Source organism: Pseudorca crassidens, chromosome 5 (assembly GCF_039906515.1).
Source record: "Pseudorca crassidens isolate mPseCra1 chromosome 5, mPseCra1.hap1, whole genome shotgun sequence".
NCBI classification, from domain to species: Eukaryota; Metazoa; Chordata; class Mammalia; order Artiodactyla; family Delphinidae; genus Pseudorca; species Pseudorca crassidens.
Genome location: NC_090300.1, coordinates 146,486,161 through 146,507,661, shown reverse-complemented (window position 1 = coordinate 146,507,661; position 21,501 = coordinate 146,486,161). Strand labels below are relative to the sequence as shown.

The 21,501-nt window shown below is 48.3% G+C and overlaps 1 protein-coding gene across 5 annotated transcripts in view; it reads right to left on the bottom strand.

Annotated features, from left to right (window-relative positions):
* Positions 1 to 21,501, bottom strand: part of PKNOX1 (PBX/knotted 1 homeobox 1) — a 49,673-nt gene that overhangs the window by 19,124 nt on the left and 9,048 nt on the right. For 2 of the 5 annotated variants that reach the window (XM_067739583.1, XM_067739582.1), the window contains exons 2-6: positions 11,754 to 11,822; positions 10,691 to 10,797; positions 7,065 to 7,192; positions 4,879 to 5,050; positions 2,918 to 3,088 (exon numbers count right to left, since the gene is read on the bottom strand). In XM_067739583.1, coding sequence (XP_067595684.1) covers positions 2,918 to 3,088; positions 4,879 to 5,050; positions 7,065 to 7,192; positions 10,691 to 10,741 — 522 coding nt within the window. In that variant the 5' untranslated portion in view covers positions 10,742 to 10,797; positions 11,754 to 11,822. Of the gene's footprint in view, positions 1 to 2,917; positions 3,089 to 4,878; positions 5,051 to 7,064; positions 7,193 to 10,690; positions 10,798 to 11,047; positions 11,243 to 11,753; positions 11,823 to 12,713; positions 13,361 to 21,501 lie in introns of those variants that run through there. The other 3 variants (XM_067739585.1, XM_067739587.1, XM_067739586.1) reach the window with 3 other exon arrangements.

Genomic DNA, 21,501 nt, shown 5'->3' with positions numbered 1-21,501 from the left:
TCAGGATAAAAATTAAGCAATCCAAATCAGTATTCTAAGCTCCCACATTAAGAACCTAGAAAAAGAGGAGGCAGATGGAACCAGAGCAAGCAGAAGGAAGGAAATAAGAAAGATGAAAGCAGAAATCAATGAAACTGAAAACAGAAAACCAGAAAAATCAATGAAATAAGAGCTGCTTCTTTGCAAAGATCAATACAGTGACAAACCTCTAGTAAGACGGACAGAAAAAAAGAGAAAAAAAACAAATTACCGATATCTGGAATGAAACAGGGGAGATCACTACAGACCCTGAAGATATCAAAGGATGAAAAAGGAATACTACTGTAAACCACTCGACACACGTAAATTTGACGTCTTAGACAAAATCCAACATGAAACAGATAATCTGAATAGCCCTTTAAGTAATAAGGAAACTGAATTAGTAATTTTAAAATTCCAAAAAAGAAATCTCCAGGCCTAGGTAGTGTCACCGGAGAATTCTGCCGAGCATTTAAAGGAGAGTGAACACAACTAACCAATCCTACATATTGCTTCCAGAAAACAGAAGAGGAGGGGACATTCTCCAATCCATTTTATGAAGCTTATACTATCCTGATGCCAAACCTAGCCAAAGACTGTACAAAAAAAATAGCTACAGACGAATATCCCTCAATATAGACACAAAAATGCTTAACAAAATTCAGGAATCTATACAAAAAGAATTACGTGCCAGGGCCAAGTGGAGTTTATTTCAGGAATGCAAAGCTTGCTCAATATTCAAAAAAATCAAGTAATGTAACTCTACCACATTAATAGGTGAAAGAAGAAAAATCACATATCAATCTATGCAGGAAAGCATTTGTCAAAATTCAGCATAATAAAAACTCTCAGAAAAACAGGACTAGAAGGGAACTTCCTCAACCTGAAAAAGAGCATCTAGAAAAAAAAACAAACCTACCACTATTCCCCCGACACTGGGAAGAAGGCAAAGATGTCCCCTGAATCCCATTCCAGATAGTCCTGGATGTTCCAGCAGAGCAGTAAGGCAGGAAAAGGAAACAGAAAGTGTAGAGATCAGAAGGGACAAAACAGAACTGTCCCTATTTGCAGATGACAAGACTAAACAGGTAGAAAATCCTAAAGAATCTACAAAAAGGATCTCCTCGGACTAATAAGGAAGTTCAGCCAGGTCCCAGGATACAAGATAAAGACACAAAAATCAACTGGATTTCTACATATTGGCATGGATTCTGAAGTTAAAAATATAATAAATTTACGATTGTGCAAAAGAGTGAAATACTTAGGTATAATTCTAAAACCACGTGTGCAGGAATTTTATGTCAAAAGCGAGAAAACACTGATGAAAGAAATCACAGAAGAGTAAATTAGTGGAGAGAGTGCCGCAACTGTGGGCTGGGAGAGTCAACACAGTAAAGGTGTCAACTCTCCCCAAGGTGACACACAGGTTTAATGTAACTCCTGTCAAAACCTCAGTAACATTTTTTTGCAGATATAGACAAGATTATTCTAAAATTCATGTGGAAAGACTAAGGAACTAGAATAACTAAACTAATCTTGAAAAATAATAAAGTAGGAGGAATCGGTCTACCCGATTTTGAGACTTATATAGCCACAGGAATCAAGACTATATGGTCTAGATACACAGATCAATGGGACAGAACAGAGAACACAGCAACAGGGCCTACAAGTATGACCAACTAGTTTTTGACAATAGTGCAAAGGCAATTCCACGGAGGAAGGACAGCCCTTTCAACAAACGGTGCTGGAGCAAATGGACGAACTTAGGCAAAAAAACCCAAACCTGAAAATGGGCCATGGATTTAAATGTAAAATTTTTAGGAAAAAAATAAGAGAAAGATCTTTGGGACCTAGGGCTAGGCAAAGAGCTCTTCGACTTGACACTGAAAGTATGACTCATAAAAGGAAATGTGATAAATGGGATTTTATCAAAATGAAAAAGGTTTGCTCTGCAAAAGACCCTGTTAAGAGGATGGAAAGATACGCTAGAGACTTGGAGAAAATACTGGCAAACCATATATCCAATGGAGGACTTGCATCTAGAGTACTCTCAAAGGTCAACCATTTTTAAAAATCCAATTAGAAAACGGACGAAAGACACGAGCAGACCGTCTACCAAGGAGGATACACAGATGGGAAATAAGCACATGAAAAGCCGGCCAACACCGCTGGCCATCAGGGAGATGCGAGTTACAGCCACAATGAAACGTCACTACACCCCTTCAGAATGGCTAAATATTACAGTGCTGCAACATGGATGAACTTGAGGACATTATGCTAAGGAAAATAAGCCAAACACAAAGGGACAAACATGGTATGACTGCCCTTACATAAGGTACCGAGATTAGTCAAGGTCACAGAGACAGAAAGCAGGATAGTGGGGTCCAGGGGCCGGGGGGAGGGGGAGGGAGAGTGAGGAGTCAGTGTTGCAGGGGGACAGGGTCTCAGGTTGGGAAGGTGAGAAAGTTCTGGAAAGGACGGTGGTGACGGTTGCACAACAATGTGAATGTGCTTAATGCCACTGAGCTGTGCACTTTACAATGGTTAAAATGGTAAGTTTTGTGTTATTTGTGTTTTACCACAATCTTAAAAATTCATTAAAAAAAGAGAATTAGAAAGCAATGACTGGTACGCTGGCCTCCAGAAGCGTGGGGTCCGGGGTCCGGGACACAGAGTGAAGCCTCCCTTTTTCACCCGGGAAGCCCAGGTGGGCCCTCTCTCTGGCCTGAGGGAACACATTCCCGGCACAGGCCACGTTCAGAAACCCAGAGGATCCTCAGAGCAGGAGAGCCGAGGGCAGCCCCACAATCTGAAAGGGCTGCGGCCTCAGACATCAGCACGTTTCACCCTTGCCGACGCTGCAGGGACCAAGCAGGAGCACAGGGCCCGCCGTAAGTACCTGGGACTGGACAGGGGAGTACGGGCTGCCAGGTTCCCCGCTCAGGAGAGTTTCACTGTTCATTTTCGTTTTTAGACAAGCAATATAGCGACTGCAGAAATCTTTGCAGAGTTCATTAACCTTTTCCAGCTCAAGAAGATGAATACGCAGAACCTGGATTGCTTTTACCATCTAGAAGCAAGAAAATGAAGACTTTCAGACCAGAAAAAGGGAGCATGACGGTAAGTTATCATTATCACCACACGACTCTCCTTGGTTATGAGCTTGGTAATGACTCAGCTTGGTTATGAGCCAGCCAAGGCCACCTGTACCGCCAGTAACAGGAGGAGAAAGACACCAGATGTTACGCAGACCCACCAAGCATTCCAGCCCCACCGACCTGTGGCTTGTTGTTTCGGCTCCACGTGGCTGCAGGGACAGAGGCGGTCACAGCTCTGGAGCCGCCGGGCCTCGACCTTGGCCTCACCTAGCGACTCACCCTCTCCCCGCTACTGCTCCTTCATCTGTAAATGGGGATGAATCCGTACGCACCTCCCGGGTGGTTCTTAATGTTGAAGAAGTTCAACTTACCAACTCTGCCTTTTATGGACTCTGCTTTGGGCATCAAGTCTAAGAACTATGCCTACCCCTAGATTAGCCCCAGATCCTAAAGAATTTCTCTTACAATTTTTCTAAAAGTTCTTCGGTTTTATACAAAGTCACTACATTTGGGGGTAATTCGTCTCCCAGCAGTAGATAACGGACACTAGTGATGAACCATTACCATAAACACCACTTCCTGTGAACGAGCAACCTAAGACTCAGCTCCTTCCCCGTGACCTTGGTGGTGACAGTTCACACATCTCTGTGGAATCAACCAGTCAGCCAGCGAGTAGTGAGAATGACTACTAAGTACCAAGCTCTGCTAGGCCCTGTGCTAGGGCACCAGGCAGGAGAGCCCTGGTCCCTGCCCGCCTGGCCCATGCTGGCTACGCCCGTTCCCTCCTTGCTGATGGCCGCATACAGAGATGCGGAGGCAGAGAGAGCATCAGGCCCTCATCCCCAAAAGGCAGGCACTGTTGGTCCCATTTCGAAGACGAGGAGACAGACTCAAAGTCAGACAACTCACCTATAAAATCTATTTGGCTGTAAGGGTGGAATATTAATGAAAAATTAAAAACAGTAACACCTAAGACCAAGGCAGTTTATTCAGGGAAAAGTTTTCCAAAGACCCTTTCCTGCTGATGAGGGGCCTAGGGCTCTGGTCTGGGAGCTGGCCAACTCTAGTGGGAATCCAGCCCCAGACACAGGCTGCCAGGGCTGCCCGGTGCTGAAGGATGCCACTCCCCTTGGGCATAGCAGTGATGTCAGCCCAACGAACTCTCCATTGCTGTCGGGAAGCACAGAGAACCCAAGGTTTTGGAGCACTGGACCTGGGAGGGGGGCACCCGCGTGAGCCAGGCTGGCTTCAGACAGGAAGCCTAAGGGAGGCCGTAAGGGGTGTCAGTCCCTTGATAGGCCCGTCCCTGCTCTGTGCTCACAGGCCACTCCGAGTCATCCACAGTCTGTCACCCACCACCAGTGCCAGCCTCCAGACAGAGCTGTCTTGGAGAACAAAGTTGTGGTCCACGATCGGGGAAGAGCCAACACCTGAAGCTGGGCCCAGACACGTTCCCAGGAAGCAAGACACAGGGCACGCCGACCCCAGTGGACCTTCCTGAACATACAGGAGGGACTGAACCCCCAGCCCACTCAGGATGCAGGCTCAAGCCATCCTGTTGGATTATTACAGGAAGGGGTCAACAGAGAAGGCTGGAGACCTGGCGACATTCAAGTCACACACGGAAAATTATCTCACGAATTGTACAGTTCTCCCCTTCGGCAGAGCCACAAACAATCTGAAGTTCTAATTAGAAATTTAAAATTTATCGAACAGATTAAATTTAGAAGAAATAAAAATTAAGACCATGTATGTTACTTACTAAGTTGTCAGTTTCTGGATCCTCACAAAAGAAGGGCTTTCCTTCCTTCTCTTGCCTCCTTACGAAGCTCTCAATGTCCACGTCAAAGCTGGCAGAAGTTGTGCCTTCCGAGCCCTGTGTGGACTGCTCACATTTTTCAAACAACAAAGCTAATAGTGGAAACAGCGGATGCCTGGGGGGAAAAATTTAAAAGATGTGTTCTACACTTTCATGAAAATGTTTTACTATGTACATGTGCAATGTTTTCTATAACAGCTTTGCTGAGATATAATTCACATGCCACACAATTCATCTATTTACAGTTTATAATGCAACGGATTTTCGTATAGTCACAGGGTTGTGCAACCATCACCACAGTCGATTTTATAATATTTTCATCCCCCAGAGAAACCCTGTAACTGCTAGCAGTCACTCTCCATTTTCCACCAAACCCCAGCCCCAGGCCACCACTAATCTACTTTCTGTCTCTACAGATTTGCCAGTTCTAGACGTTTCATATAAAAGGAGTCATATACTATGTGCCCTTTGGTGTCTGGCTTCTTTCACTTAGCGTGATGTTTCCTAGGCTCATCAGTGTCGTAACATATGAGAGTACTTCATTCCTTTTTATGGCTGCATAATATTTCACTGTATGGTTAACACCAGTTGGACAGTTTTAAATTTTACTTTCAGATCCATACTCCATTTTGAGTAGATCTTTGTAAAGGATGTGAGATTAGGTCAAGGATCTTCTCTCTGCATGTGGATGTCCAATTGTTCCAACTTGGACAATCTGTTGGAAACTCCACCTTTCTCCACTGAGAAGATCAGGTAGACTGATTCTTCCAACTTTATTCTTCTTTTCACAATTGTTTTAGCTGGTCTAGTTCTTTTGACTTCCATATAAAATTTAGAAATAACTTGTCTATATGTACAGAAATATCCTGCTACAACGTTAATTGTAATTGCTACAGAGCAATTTTAGGAGAAGTGACATCTTTACTACGTTGAGTCTTCCAATCCATGAACATGGTATGCCCTTTATTTAGGTTTCCTTTGACTGCTTCCATTGGCATTTTATAGTTTCCAACATAAAGGTTTGTATGTGCTTTATTAGAGTTATACCTACATTTTTTTGGAGCTCTCGAAAGTGGTATTTTCTCTTTAATTTCAGTTTCTAATTGTACATTACTGGTAGAGAAATAGGATTGGTTTCCGTGTGTTGCCCTTGCAACCTGTGACCTAATTAAACTCACTTATTTAGTTCTGGAAGTTCTTTGGTACACTCTTTGGGATTTTCTATATGTGGACAATCATGTCAGTTGTGCATAAAGCCAGCTTTATTTCTTCCTTTCTAACCTGATATGCCTTTTCTTTCTTTGTCTTGCCTCAGTGAACTGGCTAAACGTCCATTACAGAGCTGAACAGGAGGAGTCAGGGCGGACATCTCTGCCTTATCCCCAAACTTGGGGGAAAACATTCCGTCTTCCGCCATTAAGTATGATGCGAGCTGCAGGGTTCTTTTGTAGTTTCCCTACATCAGGCCAAGAAAGTTCCCCTCTATTCCTGCTTCACTGACAGTTTTTAATCATAGCTGGCTGTTGACTTCTGTCAAATGCTTTTCTGCATCACTTGATATGATCACATTGTGCGTCTCATTGGTTGATCTCTGAACGGTGAACCAGTCTCACATTCCTGGGATGAGCTCCATTTGGTCACTAAATAGTCTTCTCTCTACACGTTACTGGATTTTACTTGTTAATATTTTATGAGTGATTTTTATGCCAAAGTTCATGAGGCATACTAGTCTTTAGTTGTTTCTTTTTTTATATTGTCTTTGTCTGGCTTTAGTATCAGAGTGATGTTCAATTCATAAAATGAGTTCAGAAACATTCCCTCTTCTTCTACTTCCTGGAAGAGACTGTGTCGACTTACTGCTTTTCCTTCTTTTTGGTAGAATTCTCCAGTACAACTATCTGGGCCTGAAGATTGCTTTTTGTAAGGTTGACTAAAATGTAGATTTACATTCCAAAACTTTTTTTAAAAGATATTAGGAATAACATTGTAATCTGAGAAAACTTTTACACCAGTAGTTATCACATCACGCCTCACTGCTCTGTCTGGCTAATAGCTCACGTTCCATTTAACCAGATTTTCCATTCTCTTTACTCCTCTGAACACCCACACGCTTCACATCGCATTGCTACCTATAAATGGCCTGCTTGTCTGCGTCCATCGGGGTCTGGGACCCCACAGGGGGAGGGCTCACTCCTTCCACATCTGGTTCAGAGCAGGTGGGGTCTTGCTCCGTTTTTAACTCTGTTACTACTTGCATCTGTGAAAGGAGGAAGAGAACTTTTGTTACTAGAAAGAAAATAAGCTGCTACCAAGTACAGTAAGTCCCCTATGTACGAACCTTCAAGTTGTGAACTTTCAAAGATGCGAACAGACTATAAACCTATTACAGTACAGTACTATATAGCCAGTTGTGTTAGTTGGATACCTAGGCTAACTTTGTTGGACTTATGAACAAATTGGACACGAACTTGCTGTTGGAAAGGAACACGTTTGTATGCAGGGGACTTGCTGTATTCTATTCTCAAACAGAAATGCAGTGGAATGGTAAACTGCCAGACGGTTATATGACAGGCAATAATACGGAAAGAATACTACCAACAAAGTCCTTTGAACTTAATGTGCTTCTAAATGGCTAAAACAAAGGTCAAATTTCCAAAACATTTAAAAATTGAGAGGACCGCTATCTGTGAAATGCTTGTGATTTTCAAAACCGTAATAACTCTACATCCCTGAAGGGAACTGGCACACATGCAGTCTTTCTCGTCTGCCTCTCCTTGTTATCTGTCCTCATGCTGAGTAACGTTGCAGGAAGAGAAGAATAAACAAATAATCCAAGCTTTCTTATCTTGTCACAAAAGCAACTCAAACCCAAGATGCTCCATATTTGTGACAGGGCTGAAATCCTCCCTTACCTATCCTTAAACTCAGGAATACACAAGCTATAAAAATGTTACGGGGACTTCCCTGGTGGCGCAGTGGTTAAGAATCTGCCTGCCAATGCAGGAGACGTGGGTTCGAGCCCTGGTCCGGGAAGATCTCACATGCCGCAGAGCAACTAAGCCCGTGCGCCACAACTACAGAGCCTGCGCTCTAGAGCCCACGAGCCACAACTACTGAGCCCACGTGCCACAACTACTGAAGCCCGCGCACCCTAGAGCCCGCGAGCCACAACTACTGAAGCCTGCACACTCTAGGGCCCGCGTGCTGCAACTACTGAAGCCTGCGCGCCTAGAGCCCGCACTCCACAACAAGAGAAGCCACCGCAATGAGATGCCCACACAACACAACGAAGACCCAATGCAACCGAAAATAATAAAATTTTTTTAAAAAATGTTAAGGAAAGTCACTGCATCCAGAAAGCAAAGACCAGCTGTGTTTAAAGAAACAGTGTTAAACGTAAGAGAAAGCCTTAAAGATATTACCACTGAAATTGCTTTAAACTGGCTGTGTTGTTTGTAACGTCCGGGGAAAAGTATTTAAATCCTTCAACATAAAGAATTCAGTTTACAAATAAAACAAAATCGCTACAGTAAACTTCTTGTTATCCCTGAGCAGATCACCGCCCTCCTCGGCTTCTTCAGGACTGGGGTATCTGGGATGCACCTGCCCCGCCCACAACTGCCACCCCCCGCCCCTCAAGGAAGCAGCCTGTTGGGGAACCTGTGGTGGGGTGGGGGGTGGGGGGAAGCTCATCCACGGAGATGGGAGAGCCTGCATCCTGCCAGGAACCCAGCCTGGTGCTCGGGGCTGCAGCCGAGAGAGCAGCCCTGCAGGTCCGGGCTCGGGTCCTGTTCTCAACTCTCCAACAGGCCAGAGTGAGCAGGTTACTTCCATTCTGCCGCCTTTAGATGGAACAGTATACTTGGGAATTGCTTCTCTCTTAAAAAAATAAACCTGTGCGCCACAACTACTGAGTGGGACTTCCCTGGTGGTGCAGTGGTTAGGAATCGCCTGCCAGTGCAGGGGACATGGGTTCAAGTCCTGGTCCGGGAAGATCCCACATGCCGTGGAGCAACTAAGCCCGTGCGCCACAACTACTGAGCCTGCACTCTAGAGCCTGCGAGCCACAACTACTGAGCCCACATGCCACAACTACTGAGCCCACGTGCCACAACTACTGAAGCCCGCGCACCTAAAGCCCACGTGCCGCAACTACTGAGCCCACGTGTTGCAACTACTGAGCCCGCGTGCTGCAACTACTGAAGCCTGTGCACCTAGAGCCCGTGCTCTGCAACAAGAGAAGCCACCACAATGAGAAGCCTGTGCACCGCAACGAAGAGTAGACCCTGCTCACCCCAGACCCAGTGCAGACAAAAAAAACCAAAAAACAAAAGCGACTGACTAAAGCCCAATCAAACACAGTCCTTCTGGAGAGAAGTCTGACAGTATTATAAAAAAAAGCCTTAAAGGATTTATTTCAGGATTTAAAAAAAATGATCGTGAAAAAAGAGGAATCTAAATGTTCAACCTCAGAGGACCGGCTAAGTAAATGCGGTCTGTCTGTACTGTAGAAGATCAAATCCTTACTGAAAGGAATGCTCACAAGCGGTTCTCCACGTCACGGGAAGTGCTGAGCTGTTACAAGCGAGGCCTTTCCCCCCCTGCGCCCAGCCCTGCCCTGGACTCCCTGCATCAGGGCAGGGACCAGCTGGAGGGAGACGGACACGTAACAGGGTGTGTCAGAAGGTGATCACTGCCACGGATGGAGAACAAAGATCAGAGGAAGGGACCGGGAAGCGGGTGGCAGGTGGGGAGCAGGCCGTGGGGGTAACCAGGGCCGGTGGGGGGTCCTCGCAGAAAGCGGGGTGAAGCAAAGACCTGCAGGACGGAGCGGAGCAGAGCCAAGGGGCAACCAGAGCCAGGGCCCCGGGGCAGGCAGAGGTGAGAGCCTGTGAGGTCGTAGGGCCCTCCGGGCAGGGAGTCCACGAGGAGCCACCGCAGGGCCCAGGGACAGCGGGGACATCGTTAGATGTGCATTTGAGAAACAAAATCTCTTGGAAATATCAGAGGACTTCCTGGTGAAGAGAGCAGCCTGAAATAGAGTTCCCTACCTCTAAGAAGCAAAAACACTTAAAACATTTTTTTAAATCAACAAAACCAAAATCACTGCAACAGGAAACATCCCAGGAATGGAACAAAACTGTCCATCAAGGAAAGACCCGACTTGAGAAGGGGACAGGGTCGCAGCTCAGGTCCTACACACCCCCTGAGTCTCACCAAGTGGGGAGTGACAGGTGGGCGAGGCGCCCCAGGCCTGTGGGGGGGTGTCCCTAAACCCTTGAGCAGGGAGCCGGGCGTCATGACCGTCTCCTGCAGGGGCAGGAGACATACAGACAGCACCGCAGCTGCACCCCACGTGCCATCGGACGGTCCCCTCTGCCACCCACATGCAGGGGAACGAAACCGCACAGCTCCCGCCCAGGCCAGCAACTGGGCAACACGGGAGTCTATGATTATCACCACAACCTTTAAGAGCAACGACACTTACTAACACTGACATTAGAAAGGTGAATTCCCAAGAAACTATGACTTGGGGGCCTCAAAATCACTGGCAGCCTCGGTGTCATTCAGGAAACTACTTGAACAATTCTACCCCTAAGCTTTCTGAGCACCCAGATGCAATAAATGCACCGAACGTTCACCATTGAACCTGCACCCGCACGGACACTAGCTTGCGAATACACAAGGCACTGTCCGTGTTTCAGTACTAGGTCGGCTGACTACTTAGGATGTGGAGCAGAGCGCCCGTGCTCACTTGTTGCCCATCTTGATAGCTGTCTATGCTCAACGTCTGTGTAGCCATCATGGTGAGTGAGTTCTTTATAAAACATCAAATCATCTTGAGTCAAAAGCAAACGGTGTCTGGGAAGACAAAAGCAGAGAAGCATCGGTTAATAACTCAGAGCATTTCTTGTCCCTTATTCCACAGCACCCGTATACCTTTTTAAATACATATCTTCACACGGAGAGTAAAAGCCATCCTCCACACTACGGTATAAGCCAAATCCTACTCAGCAGCCCCGCACCTGCCTGGCGATTGCGTGTCTGCACTTGCCCCAGGCCCGGACACGTCATCACGTCTCCAGGCATTTGGGTTTATTCCTTCACTCACCCAGCAAACACCTAGTAATGTCTACACGTGCGGGACACTGTCCTGGGCCCTGCGGCTTTCCTGGGGCCACAAGGAAGAGGAAGGCCAGGCAGCACACGGAGGGCGTAGGGGCGCTCAGGCAGGGTGACACGACAGAGGGTGAGCACGCAGCTGGCAGGTCACACGGCTGCGTGACGGGGCAGGTGCACTGACACTGAGCCCGGGGAGGCCGACCTCAGGCAGGAAGGACACAGGTGAGCTCAGGGAGGCTGCGCTGGGCATCGGCTCACATCTGCACGCGATGCAAAGGTGGGAACACTGTCATTCACCTGTCACCACGCACACAGGTAAATGAGACGAGAGAAACCAGGTGGGGATGCCACCCGTGCCCCCCGCAGACAGGAGGACAGTGGAGCCACGTGCAGTGGGACAGCAGAGTTGGGGGGCAGTGGGGGACACGGGAGCAGGTCACACCCACTCATGGGCCACGTGGAGACTGTGCGCCTTCTTGGGGCGGGGGAGGGAAGCCCCAGGAAAGTCTGACCAGAAGGGCCCTGAGGCTCCCGGCTCGGGACGGTCCCTCTGACGGTGTGCAGGGCAGGTGAGAGACTGTAGGGCCGAGGAGGGCGGAGGCCGTGTGGCCGGGGCCGATGGATGGGAGCACAGGGCGTGCAGATGGCCCGGGATGGGCAGGGGGGCGGGTCCGGGGAGGGTCGACAGTTCCCACCTGAGCCACCGGCAGAGCAGAGCCGCATGTCCCGAGGTGGAGCCAACGGCGGGGAGCGGGGTCTGCGGCCTGGGAGGAGAAAGCGAGAGATGGGACGTTGAAGGTTTGAGACGCTTCTCAATACCCACGAGGGAATTCTGGACGAGCGAGTCTGGGCCACCAGTACCAGCCCGGTAATCGTCAGGGCGTGGCCAGCACGTGCAGCGGTGTAAACGTGTCCTCCAAGTAGCCCAGGTCCTGACCCCCAGGCCCTGCAAGTGGGGCCTTACTTAGAAACAGGGTCTTTACAGGGGTAATCACGTTAGGGGTCTCGAGAGGCGTGTCCTGCCGAGAGGGGGAGGGGAGAGGCGCCGAGGGCGTGGCCACGTGAACCTGTGTGAATCCGAAGCAGCCTGGAGTGGTGCTGACACAGGCCGAGGACACCCAGAGCCGGTCCTGAGCCCAGTGCCGGGAGGGGCCCGAGCTGCTCACCTACAGGCGTCCACCTGACAGTGGCTTCCCAACAGCTGACCTGAACAAAATGCACAGCAGAGGCCCTGGAAGGGCCTCGACCAAGAAGGCAGAGCCACAGCCACGTGGGTCTCGGCTGGGGGCCAACTCTCCACGGTCACTTTCCAGCATCCGGCCGGCCCGCCCCACGAGATGACACTGCGGTCGAGCCCACAGCTGCGGGATCTAGGCAGTGGCGGATCACTCTTCCAACTCTGGGGGCTTTCAAAATGCCCATAATAAATAGTGGGGACAAGTCAACGTTTCATTTTAAAAACATATAGATGTGTAGTCCTTCTCTCTACCAACCTGGTTGAAACTTCAATATCTGACATAACTTGGTACAACCGTTCTAAAGGAAAAAATTTGAAATTTGCGTCAAAAGCTTTGAAAATACATACTTCCTCTACAATGGAACACCACGCAAGAAGTGGAAAAATAAGAAAAAAAAGGCAACTCCATATGACTAACATTTTGTTGAGTAAAAAGGTGGGGACAGAGTGCCAAGGTCCCACTCCCGCAGGACACCGAAGGCGCCTGGAAGAAGCTGCCAGCAGATGGCGCCGTCCGCTTGAAAGGGTGGTCCAGGCCCGCCGGCAGCCATCTATCTGCAAAGTCCTCAATTCCAGGCTGCAGCAAAATGGTCCTCCATGTTGGGGCAGAAACACGGCCTGGCACCTGCAAGTGGGCAAACAGCCCCCAGCAGAATTCACAGGCTCACACATCCCGCAGAGCTGCCTGGGCTTGGGAGGAAGCGCGTGCCCTGGTCCAGGCCTCTGGCAACCTCAGCTACTCAGCTACAGGCCCTCCCAGCCCTGGCCAAGGCAGGCCCAAGACAGAACCTGAGTGACTAAGGGAAACCTACCATTAACTGGGAAATGAAGCATCCAACCCAAGGATGAAAGGTCAGCAGGCTCATCTTTGTTTAGCAAAAGCTCCTCTTTTAGGCGTTGCATGAAAACCAAGGTTAACTTGAGATTTCGAAACAATCAACCCCTAATTCTCTCCCCCATTACACAGAAAAGTAAGCTTCTATTATATTCAAACTCAGCAACAGTGTCCTCACTTCCTTTTTAAAGGTTATACTCCATTTATGATTATTATAAAATATTGGCTACACCCCCGTGCTGCAAGATGTGCCCTTGTGTCTCATGTACTTTATCCCTAGTAGCTTATGCCTCATAGTCCCCTACCCCACCTGCCCTTTCCCTCTCCCCCCGGTGACCACTAGGTTGTTCTCTATATCTCTGAGTCTGTTTCTGTTTTGTTATAGTCACTAGTTTATTTCTTAGATTCCACGTGTAAAGGAAACGTACAGTATTTGCCTTTCTCTGACTTACTTCACTTACATAACACCCCCCAAGTCCCTCCATGTTGTTGCAAACGGCAGGATTTCACTCTTTTTTATGGCTGAGTCGTACTCCATTGTGTAAATATATACCACTTCTTTATACATTCATGTGCTGATGGACACCTCAGTTGCTTCCATGTCTTTGCTACTGGAAACAGTGCTGCTATGAACATTTGAATCAGTGTTTTCATTTTCTCCGGATATACGCCCAGGAGTGGGACTGCAGGATCATATGGTAGCTCTATATTTAGTTTTTGGAGGACCCTCCATACTGTTCTCCATAGTGGCTGCACCACTTTACATCCCCAGCAACAGTGCACACGGGTTCCCTTTCCTCCAACTGTCTTCAATTCTTAACGTCACACAAGGCTCTAAAATCCAAGTCAAAGAACTGCCGACCCAACAGGCTTAACAACACCATGGTGTTGAAGGGTGAGACACGGTTTTGTCCATTTTATTTCTACAAGTTTCATCCAGTTAAAAAAGAACACATTTATGGAAACTGTCACTTTGGTACCCTTTCAAGAGTTCCAGCCAGACTTGAAGAAAACACAACTTTCCAATTTTCATGTACAGAAACGTTAAAACTAAAAGTAATTAAAGAAATACAAAATTTAAAATTATACATCCTTTCTCAGCTAGCAATTATTAACTTTAAAACAACAGTGCGCCACTTTGCTAGCAAAGACGAAGTGAAACCCAGCACCCTGCAGGAATCCTAGGTCTCACAAACCGTGTAATTGGTTTGGAAGGCGATTTGACCGTATGTATAGTTACCCATAAAAAAAGTTACACTCTTCTCAAACTCAGCTGAGAAGACAGCATTAGTGTTGCAACCTGAAAGGCAGACAAAAAAATGAAAGGTGAGCCAAATCTAACAGGCAGGTGTTTTAATATCTCTAAGCATCTAGTCAAGGACAACTGACAAGTCAGGGAAGAACCAGAGGCAGACAGACTGGCTGAGTACCAGCAGGTGGAGAAGGCCTTCCTGCTCAGAGCAGACGGTGAGTCCGGGAAGGTCCAGGACGGCTCAGTCTGCAGAGACAGGAAGAGGAGGTGCAGCATGCGGGTCAGACGGTGGAGGGGGCCCCAGGTCAGCAGCACCCCAGCTCCCCTCATCCCAGCCCACGTGGTCCCTGAGATGAGAAGCCCGACTCGCCTGAGATGACTTCCTTCCTGCCTTAGTGGTGTCTCTAAGCCCTGTGGGAGATTTAGATTTTAATATTTTTGTGTTTAGCTTCAGAATAATCTATGTATTTGACATTTAAGTTGTGTGCAGTACGCAAGAAATTTTGGCAAATTAATCTTAGGTTTTAGCCTTGATTCCAGTTTAAAAGTATAACTGAGTTACTGATTTTACACATTTCTTTTTTAGTGAAAAGGCACAAGAAATTTACTAAGATTGTAAACATTACTTCATTTATGCAAGTTTACCGACTGCCAGGGTCTATTCTAGGTCCTGAGGGTGCAGCAGTGAGCAAAACCAAGTTCCTCATCCGACGAACGTCACTTCCTGGTAGAAGGTCTGGAAAGTTTGAGAACTTGAGATTCACTACATGTGCAATTTTAAGTTACTAGATCTACTGAGAAGGTTTTATTTATTTGGTCACATATTTAAGGTGCTTAAAACAAAAAGTGTATCTACTAAACTTAAAATGGGTTCAAAATGCATAAGATTTAAGTTGTATATGGGACTGATCATTAAAAATGGTGCATGTAGTCTGATCATCTTGAGTTGATCAAAGGCTGTCTTATGGGTGAAAGATCAAAATTTACTAAACTTATAAAGAGAAAAATGAAATCTATAAATTCTAACATAAAAGCATAGAGAGAAAAACAGGGCTGTAGCTTTGTAGCCTTAATAAATGTTGATTTAAAAATAACCTCAGGGCTTCCCTGGTGGCGCACTGGTTGAGAGTCCGCCTGCCGATGCGGGGGACACGGGTTCGTGCCCCGGTCCGGGAGGATCCCGCGTGCCGCGGAGCGGCTGGGCTCATGAGCCGTGGCTGCTGGGCCTGCGCGTCCAGAGCCTGTGCTTCGCGGCGGGATAGGCCACGGCGGTGAGAGGCCCGCGTACCGCAAAAAGAGAAAAATAAAAAAATAAAATAAATAAATAAAAATAACCTCAAATAATCTCTTCTCAAAAGAGAAAAGCTCAAAAGCCTCATTTCAAAGGGCATTAAAAACTCACGGCAAGCAGAACAACTAAGCCCGTGTGCCACAACTACTGAGCCCACGAGCCACAACTACTGAATCCCACAAGCCACAACTACTGAGCCCACACACCTAGAGCCCGTGCTCCTCAACAAGAGAAGCCACCGCAATGAGAAGCCTGGGCAGGGCAACGAAGAGTAGCCCCTGCTCGCCGCAACTAGAGAAAGCCCGCACGCAGCAACGAAGACCCAATGCAGCCAAAAATAAAAGAAATTAATGTAAAAAAAAAAAAGAATGAAGCCTTTTGTTTAAAAAAAAAAAAAAACTCATGGCAAGAAAGTCAGAGGCAAATAATGTTTCTTATCCACATTGATAGAAAAGAGAACAAGAACCTACACGTCATCCATAGGGGAATGGTGAAATCCATTACGGTTCCAACCATCAATCACGAACATGAAGGTTAAGTCCAAGGAAAAAGTCTCATGGGTGCTGTCAAATGGAAAAGCAGGGCACACAATCCGCTGTGCACGTAACTGTGCCTTTCATCCAATCCACAAATGTTTACTGAAAGTCGTCTCTGGGCCAAGCTCTGTTCTAAATGCTGGGTATGGAGCAGCAAACCAAACACGGTCCCTGCTGTCAAGAAACAACTTTACAGGCTTCCCCGGTGGCGCAGCGGTCGGGAGTCCGCCTGCCGATGCAGGGGACGCGGGTTCATGCCCCGGTCCGGGAGGATCCCACGTGCCGCGGAGCGGCTGGGCCCGTGAGCCATGGCCGCTGAGCCTGCGCGTCCGGAGCCTGTGCTCCGCAACGGGAGAGGCCACAACAGTCAGAGGCCCGCGTACCGGGAAAAAAAAAGAAACAACTTTACAACAATGTTGAAAAAGTATTTGGAAATTAATGTGGGGAGAAGAGACAGCTCTCTAGGACCAAGAGCGTGGGGTCCTCTCCTACATCCTTTATTAAGTTTGATGGTCCGGGGACTTCCCTGGTGGCGCAGTGGTTAAGAATCCGCCTGCCAGTGCAGGGGGCAAGGGTTTGAGCCCTGGTCCGGGAAGATCCCACATGCTGCGGAGCAACTAAGCCCGTGCACCACAACTACTGAGCCTGCGCTCTAGAGCCCTCGAGCCACAACTACTGAAGCCCATGCACCTAGAGCCCGTGCTCCGCAACAAGAGAAGCCACCACAATGAGAAGCCCGCTCACCGCAACCAAGAGCAGCCCCCGCTCGCCGCAACTAAAAAAAGCCTGCGCGCAGCAACGAAGACCCAACGCAGCCAAAAATAAAAAATAAATAAATTTATTTAAAAAATAAAATATAATTTAAAAAGTTTGATGGTCCTCTCTGTGGAGGTCTTCTGTAGCCCTGGTTAATTAATCCTGAAACACATCATGGTTTTTCTTGCTACTGTCAAAAGTATCTCATTGTCACTATACTTTCTGGTGGACTACTGGGTGAGAGATGCCCCCAGTCTGCGCAGGCTAACCTTGCACCCGCCAACCTTCCTAACAGCTCATGGAGAGGCTGCTGGTGTTTCTCAGCACACGCAGATGCAATCCCAATCAAGATTCCTGCTGTTTCTGAAAAACTCAAAAAATTGGAAAACATCCTACAAGGCCACAGGTAACAACTAAGAAGTGGCTAACGGCACAAGAACAGGTAAACAGGCCAATGGAACAGCAGAAGTGAGACGCTGGACTCGTCAGGGCTGGAAGGAAAAGTACCAAAGATGCAAAAAGCTTTGGAATTTTGATGCTTTTACAAACACCTCTCTGTACTCATCAATTGCTGCGAAGTGCTGGTGAACGCGGGCTTTTGGTGTTGCTACACACACACACTGTACGTGGGCAACCACGCGCTCCCGCTCAGCCACGGGCACGCGGACTCTCGGCCACCTGGGCGGGCCAAGCAGAAGCTCCCGCAAGATCAGAGCTCTGCATCAGAGTCCTGTTTACGGGGCCCACGCTAACGCAGAGACGCACAGAGAACTGGTCCAGGAGGGTCCATCTTCATTTGCACTGCCAGCATCACAGCGGGGCTTAGTGAGGGCAGGAAGGAAAACGAGGGAGGAGATATCTCCCAGGGTCTATGTATGTGCAGACCTAAGTGAGGCACTTTTAGAGCACATCCCCAAACTGCGACACTCCTCCCGAGATGGGGGTCTTTGTTCCCTCCTCTTCAACGTGGCCTACGCTCAGCGACTTGCTGGGAAGCAGGAGAGCGCATCCGGAGCAACGCTGTGTGACTCCAGGGCTGCGGAAGCTCCCGCCGCCATGTTCACCGGGACACTCACTTCCGGAGCCCCGAGAAGTGAGAAGTCTGACTAAACAGAGCGCCCCCTGCGCTCACTGTGAGGAAGCCCAGGCCACAGCGAGAGTCCACGCAGAGGTGCTGTGCTCAGCAGCCCAGCTCACGTCCCAGCTAACAGGCAGCAGCAACTTGCATATTTGAGGAAACCCTTCCAAAAGACTCCAGCCCTCAGCCACCCAGCCATCCACGGCCCGGCGCCCTCCAAGCTGAGGACCCCAACCTTGTGGGGCAGAGACGGGCCGGTCCCACCGCAGCCCTTCCAAACTCCTGGCCCCCAGGCCCGTGAGCAGAGTGAGGTGTGCAGCCTCCTGTGCCCCCGCCAGTAGGGACCGGAGCGCTCGGCAGTCTCTGGAGCCCTGCTGATGAGCAAACAGGTGCAAAGAGGTGGAGCGCCTTTGAGAGGCCGATCTGTCTGGCTCCCAGGCCCTGCCATTCCCCTATGTGCTATTTCAGAGAACACAACAGAACTCTGTCTAGTAAAAATTAATAAACAGAACCCTTAATTAAATAGAGTTGGGGGCTTCCCTGGTGGCACAGTGGCTGGGAGTCCGCCTGCCGATGCAGGGGACGCGGGTTCGTGCCCCGGTCCGGGAGGATCCCGCGTGCCGCAGAGCGGCTGGGCCCGTGGGCCGTGGCCGCTGGGCCTGCGCGTCCGGGGCCTGTGCTCCGCGATGGGAGAGGCCACAGCGGTGAGAGGCCCGCGTACCGCAAAAAAAAAAAAAAAAAAAAAATAGAGTTGGGAGGCCATTAGGCGCACTCCCACACCCCGACGGTAGGGCCACCCGACAGAAAGTGGACAGACTCCTCTTCCCGCCTGGCAAGGCCTCAGCCCAGGAGACGCTGCCCCAGCCCAGCCCAGCAGGGAAAAGCCGCCGGAGGGACCCATTCCTCCGGCGGACTCTCGACTCCAGAGTCAAGCTCTTTAAAAGAGCTCTCCTCTCCTGGCCACGCAGGGACTTGCACGGGCGCCCCATGGTTGCAGACCCCAGATTTCAATTCTTTGTTGGTCCCGAATAAACCCATTTTGCTGGAGAAGTAACCAGCAGTCTATCTGTTTTATGGCAACCGTTTCTAAGATAACTGTAGAACTCACAAGGAAATCAGGCAAATGTTTGACAATCTGACAGCTCTGATGCCTACAGATGTTAATTACCTCAAGTCAATCTATGAATTATAGTGTCATTCAAAACCGGGAAACACTAAGAGAATGGATGAAGAAGGTGAACCACCAGGTACGCACCACAAATGACCTCCAGTCATGTAACATTCAACGCTGCACACACAGGTAACTCTGCTTTGCAAACAGTAACGAGTCTAAAGAAAATGACGGCCTGGTGCTAAGTGTACAAGTGGCATCTCCCAGTAACAGCCAAGGTTTGCAAGTCAGACATCTCCAAAATATCGTAACAATTACTGAAAAGGAAAGGAACTCCTCCTTCCTGCCCGATCAACATGTATGAGAAAGACATGATGCAGCCACCGTATGTTGCCAGCACATGGTAACGATACTACCCATGAGCATGTAAGAGTTGAAATGCTGGGCGATGAAGACCCCAATTGCAACCGTAAAGTTTATTTTCCAGAATTTCACTTTGGAGAAGAGCCATCTGGTGGTGTTGATCCAACAACTAAGCTTACAGAACAATCACCAACCATCACACCTCCATCCCCTGAGCTCCCCGTAATGCCTCCGGACCTCTCCCCCATGGCCACTCTTCCCAACCCCACCCGTCCCCCAAGTCCATTCTCCACACTGCAGCCCCAGTGATGGGGTTTCTTAAGGCTTTGCTGCTTTCCCTCTGCTATCAATTTTCAGAGTAACGTGCTGGTTCCCTAGCGTTCTCAAATAGTGACCAGTGAGGCTGTGATCCACGGGTTTAAACATGTAAAAAATAAGTACAGGGCTTCTCTGGTGGCGCAGTGGTTGAGAGTCCGCCTGCCGATGCAGGGGACACGGGTTCGTGCCCCGGTCTGGGAAGATCCCACATGCCGCGGAGCGGCTGGGCCCGTGAGCCATGGCCGCTAGGCCTGCGCGTCCGGAGCCTGTGCTCCGCAACGGGAGAGGCCACAACAGTGAGAGGCCCGCGTACCGCAAAAAAAAAAAAATAATAAGTACAGCTTTTTTATATATGTATATATTTTCTGATGTTCCAAATTATCCCATCTTTTTCCAATGTAAGCCCCTTCAGTTACCTCCTGCAGCTTTTAACGCACTCTACTCTTTTTTTTTTTTTTTTTTTTTGCGGTACGCAGGCCTCCCACCGCTGTGGCCCCTCCCGCCGCGGAGCACAGGCTCCGGACGCGCAGGCCCAGCAGCCATGGCTCACGGACCCAGCCGCTCCGCTGCATGTGGGATCTTCCCGGACCCGGGCACGAACCCACGTCCCCTGCATCGGCAGGCGGACTCTCAACCACTGCGCCACCAGGGAAGCCCTCTAGTAATTCTTGATAGCTTTCTTGCTTTCAGGTAAAACGAGATACTCCAGGCTCATATTGTTTATTTTCTATGTCAAACCCAGACTTTGCCATTGATCCGAGGGGCTTTGATTCCAATGGGAAATGATACGTAGAAACCACAATCCAGGTGCTGTGTGCTCATTGCTACTGGTTGGTCACTGTTTCTAACCTTTCCAATGGACAGGGATAAGAAATGTTTTCTCATAAAAATTTTGTACAGACAAAATAACACTGATACCTCCAATTCAAATTTGGGATTACAGGGTATTTACTTTACTTCAAATTAATATTTGTATATCTCTTTTCTTACCCTGAAAATAATTTCCAAATGACAGTAACATAATGACCTATTTATCACTTTATATGTGTGTGTGTGTATATATATATATATATATAGTTTCAAAATAATATGAATATTACTACTAACAATACAAGTACTAAAAATTGTTTAAGATTTCTTTGTAGTTTCTTTGTCTTTAGGATTTATCCCACTAGGATAGATGTACAATCCAAGTTGTTTTGAAGTCACTGGAAATAATAATTCTCTGTGTACTTAAGCCACCAATTCAATTCCTAGTTAGGTTCTTGTTCTTTCTTTCTTTCTTTTTTTTTTTTTTGGCTGTGCTGGGTCTTTGTTGCTGTGCGTGGGCTTTCTCTAGTTGCGGCGAGCGGGGGCTACTCTTCGTTCGTTTTGGTTCGTGTGCTTCTCATTGTGGTGGCTTCCCTTGCTGCAGAGCACGGGGTCTAAGTGCACAGGTTTCAGTAGTTGTGGTGCACGGGTTTAGTTGCTCCGGGACATGTGGGCTCATCCCGGACCAGAGATCGAACCCATGTCCCCTGCGTTGGCAGGCGGATTCTTAACCACTGGACCACCAGGGAAGTCCTCTTTTCTTTTTTTTTTTTTTTAAGTATAATTTCCATGTTATTGTGTTTTCAGAGAATAGTATTTCTTCAGTCTTTAAGGACTTAGCTCCTTACTTGGGCTC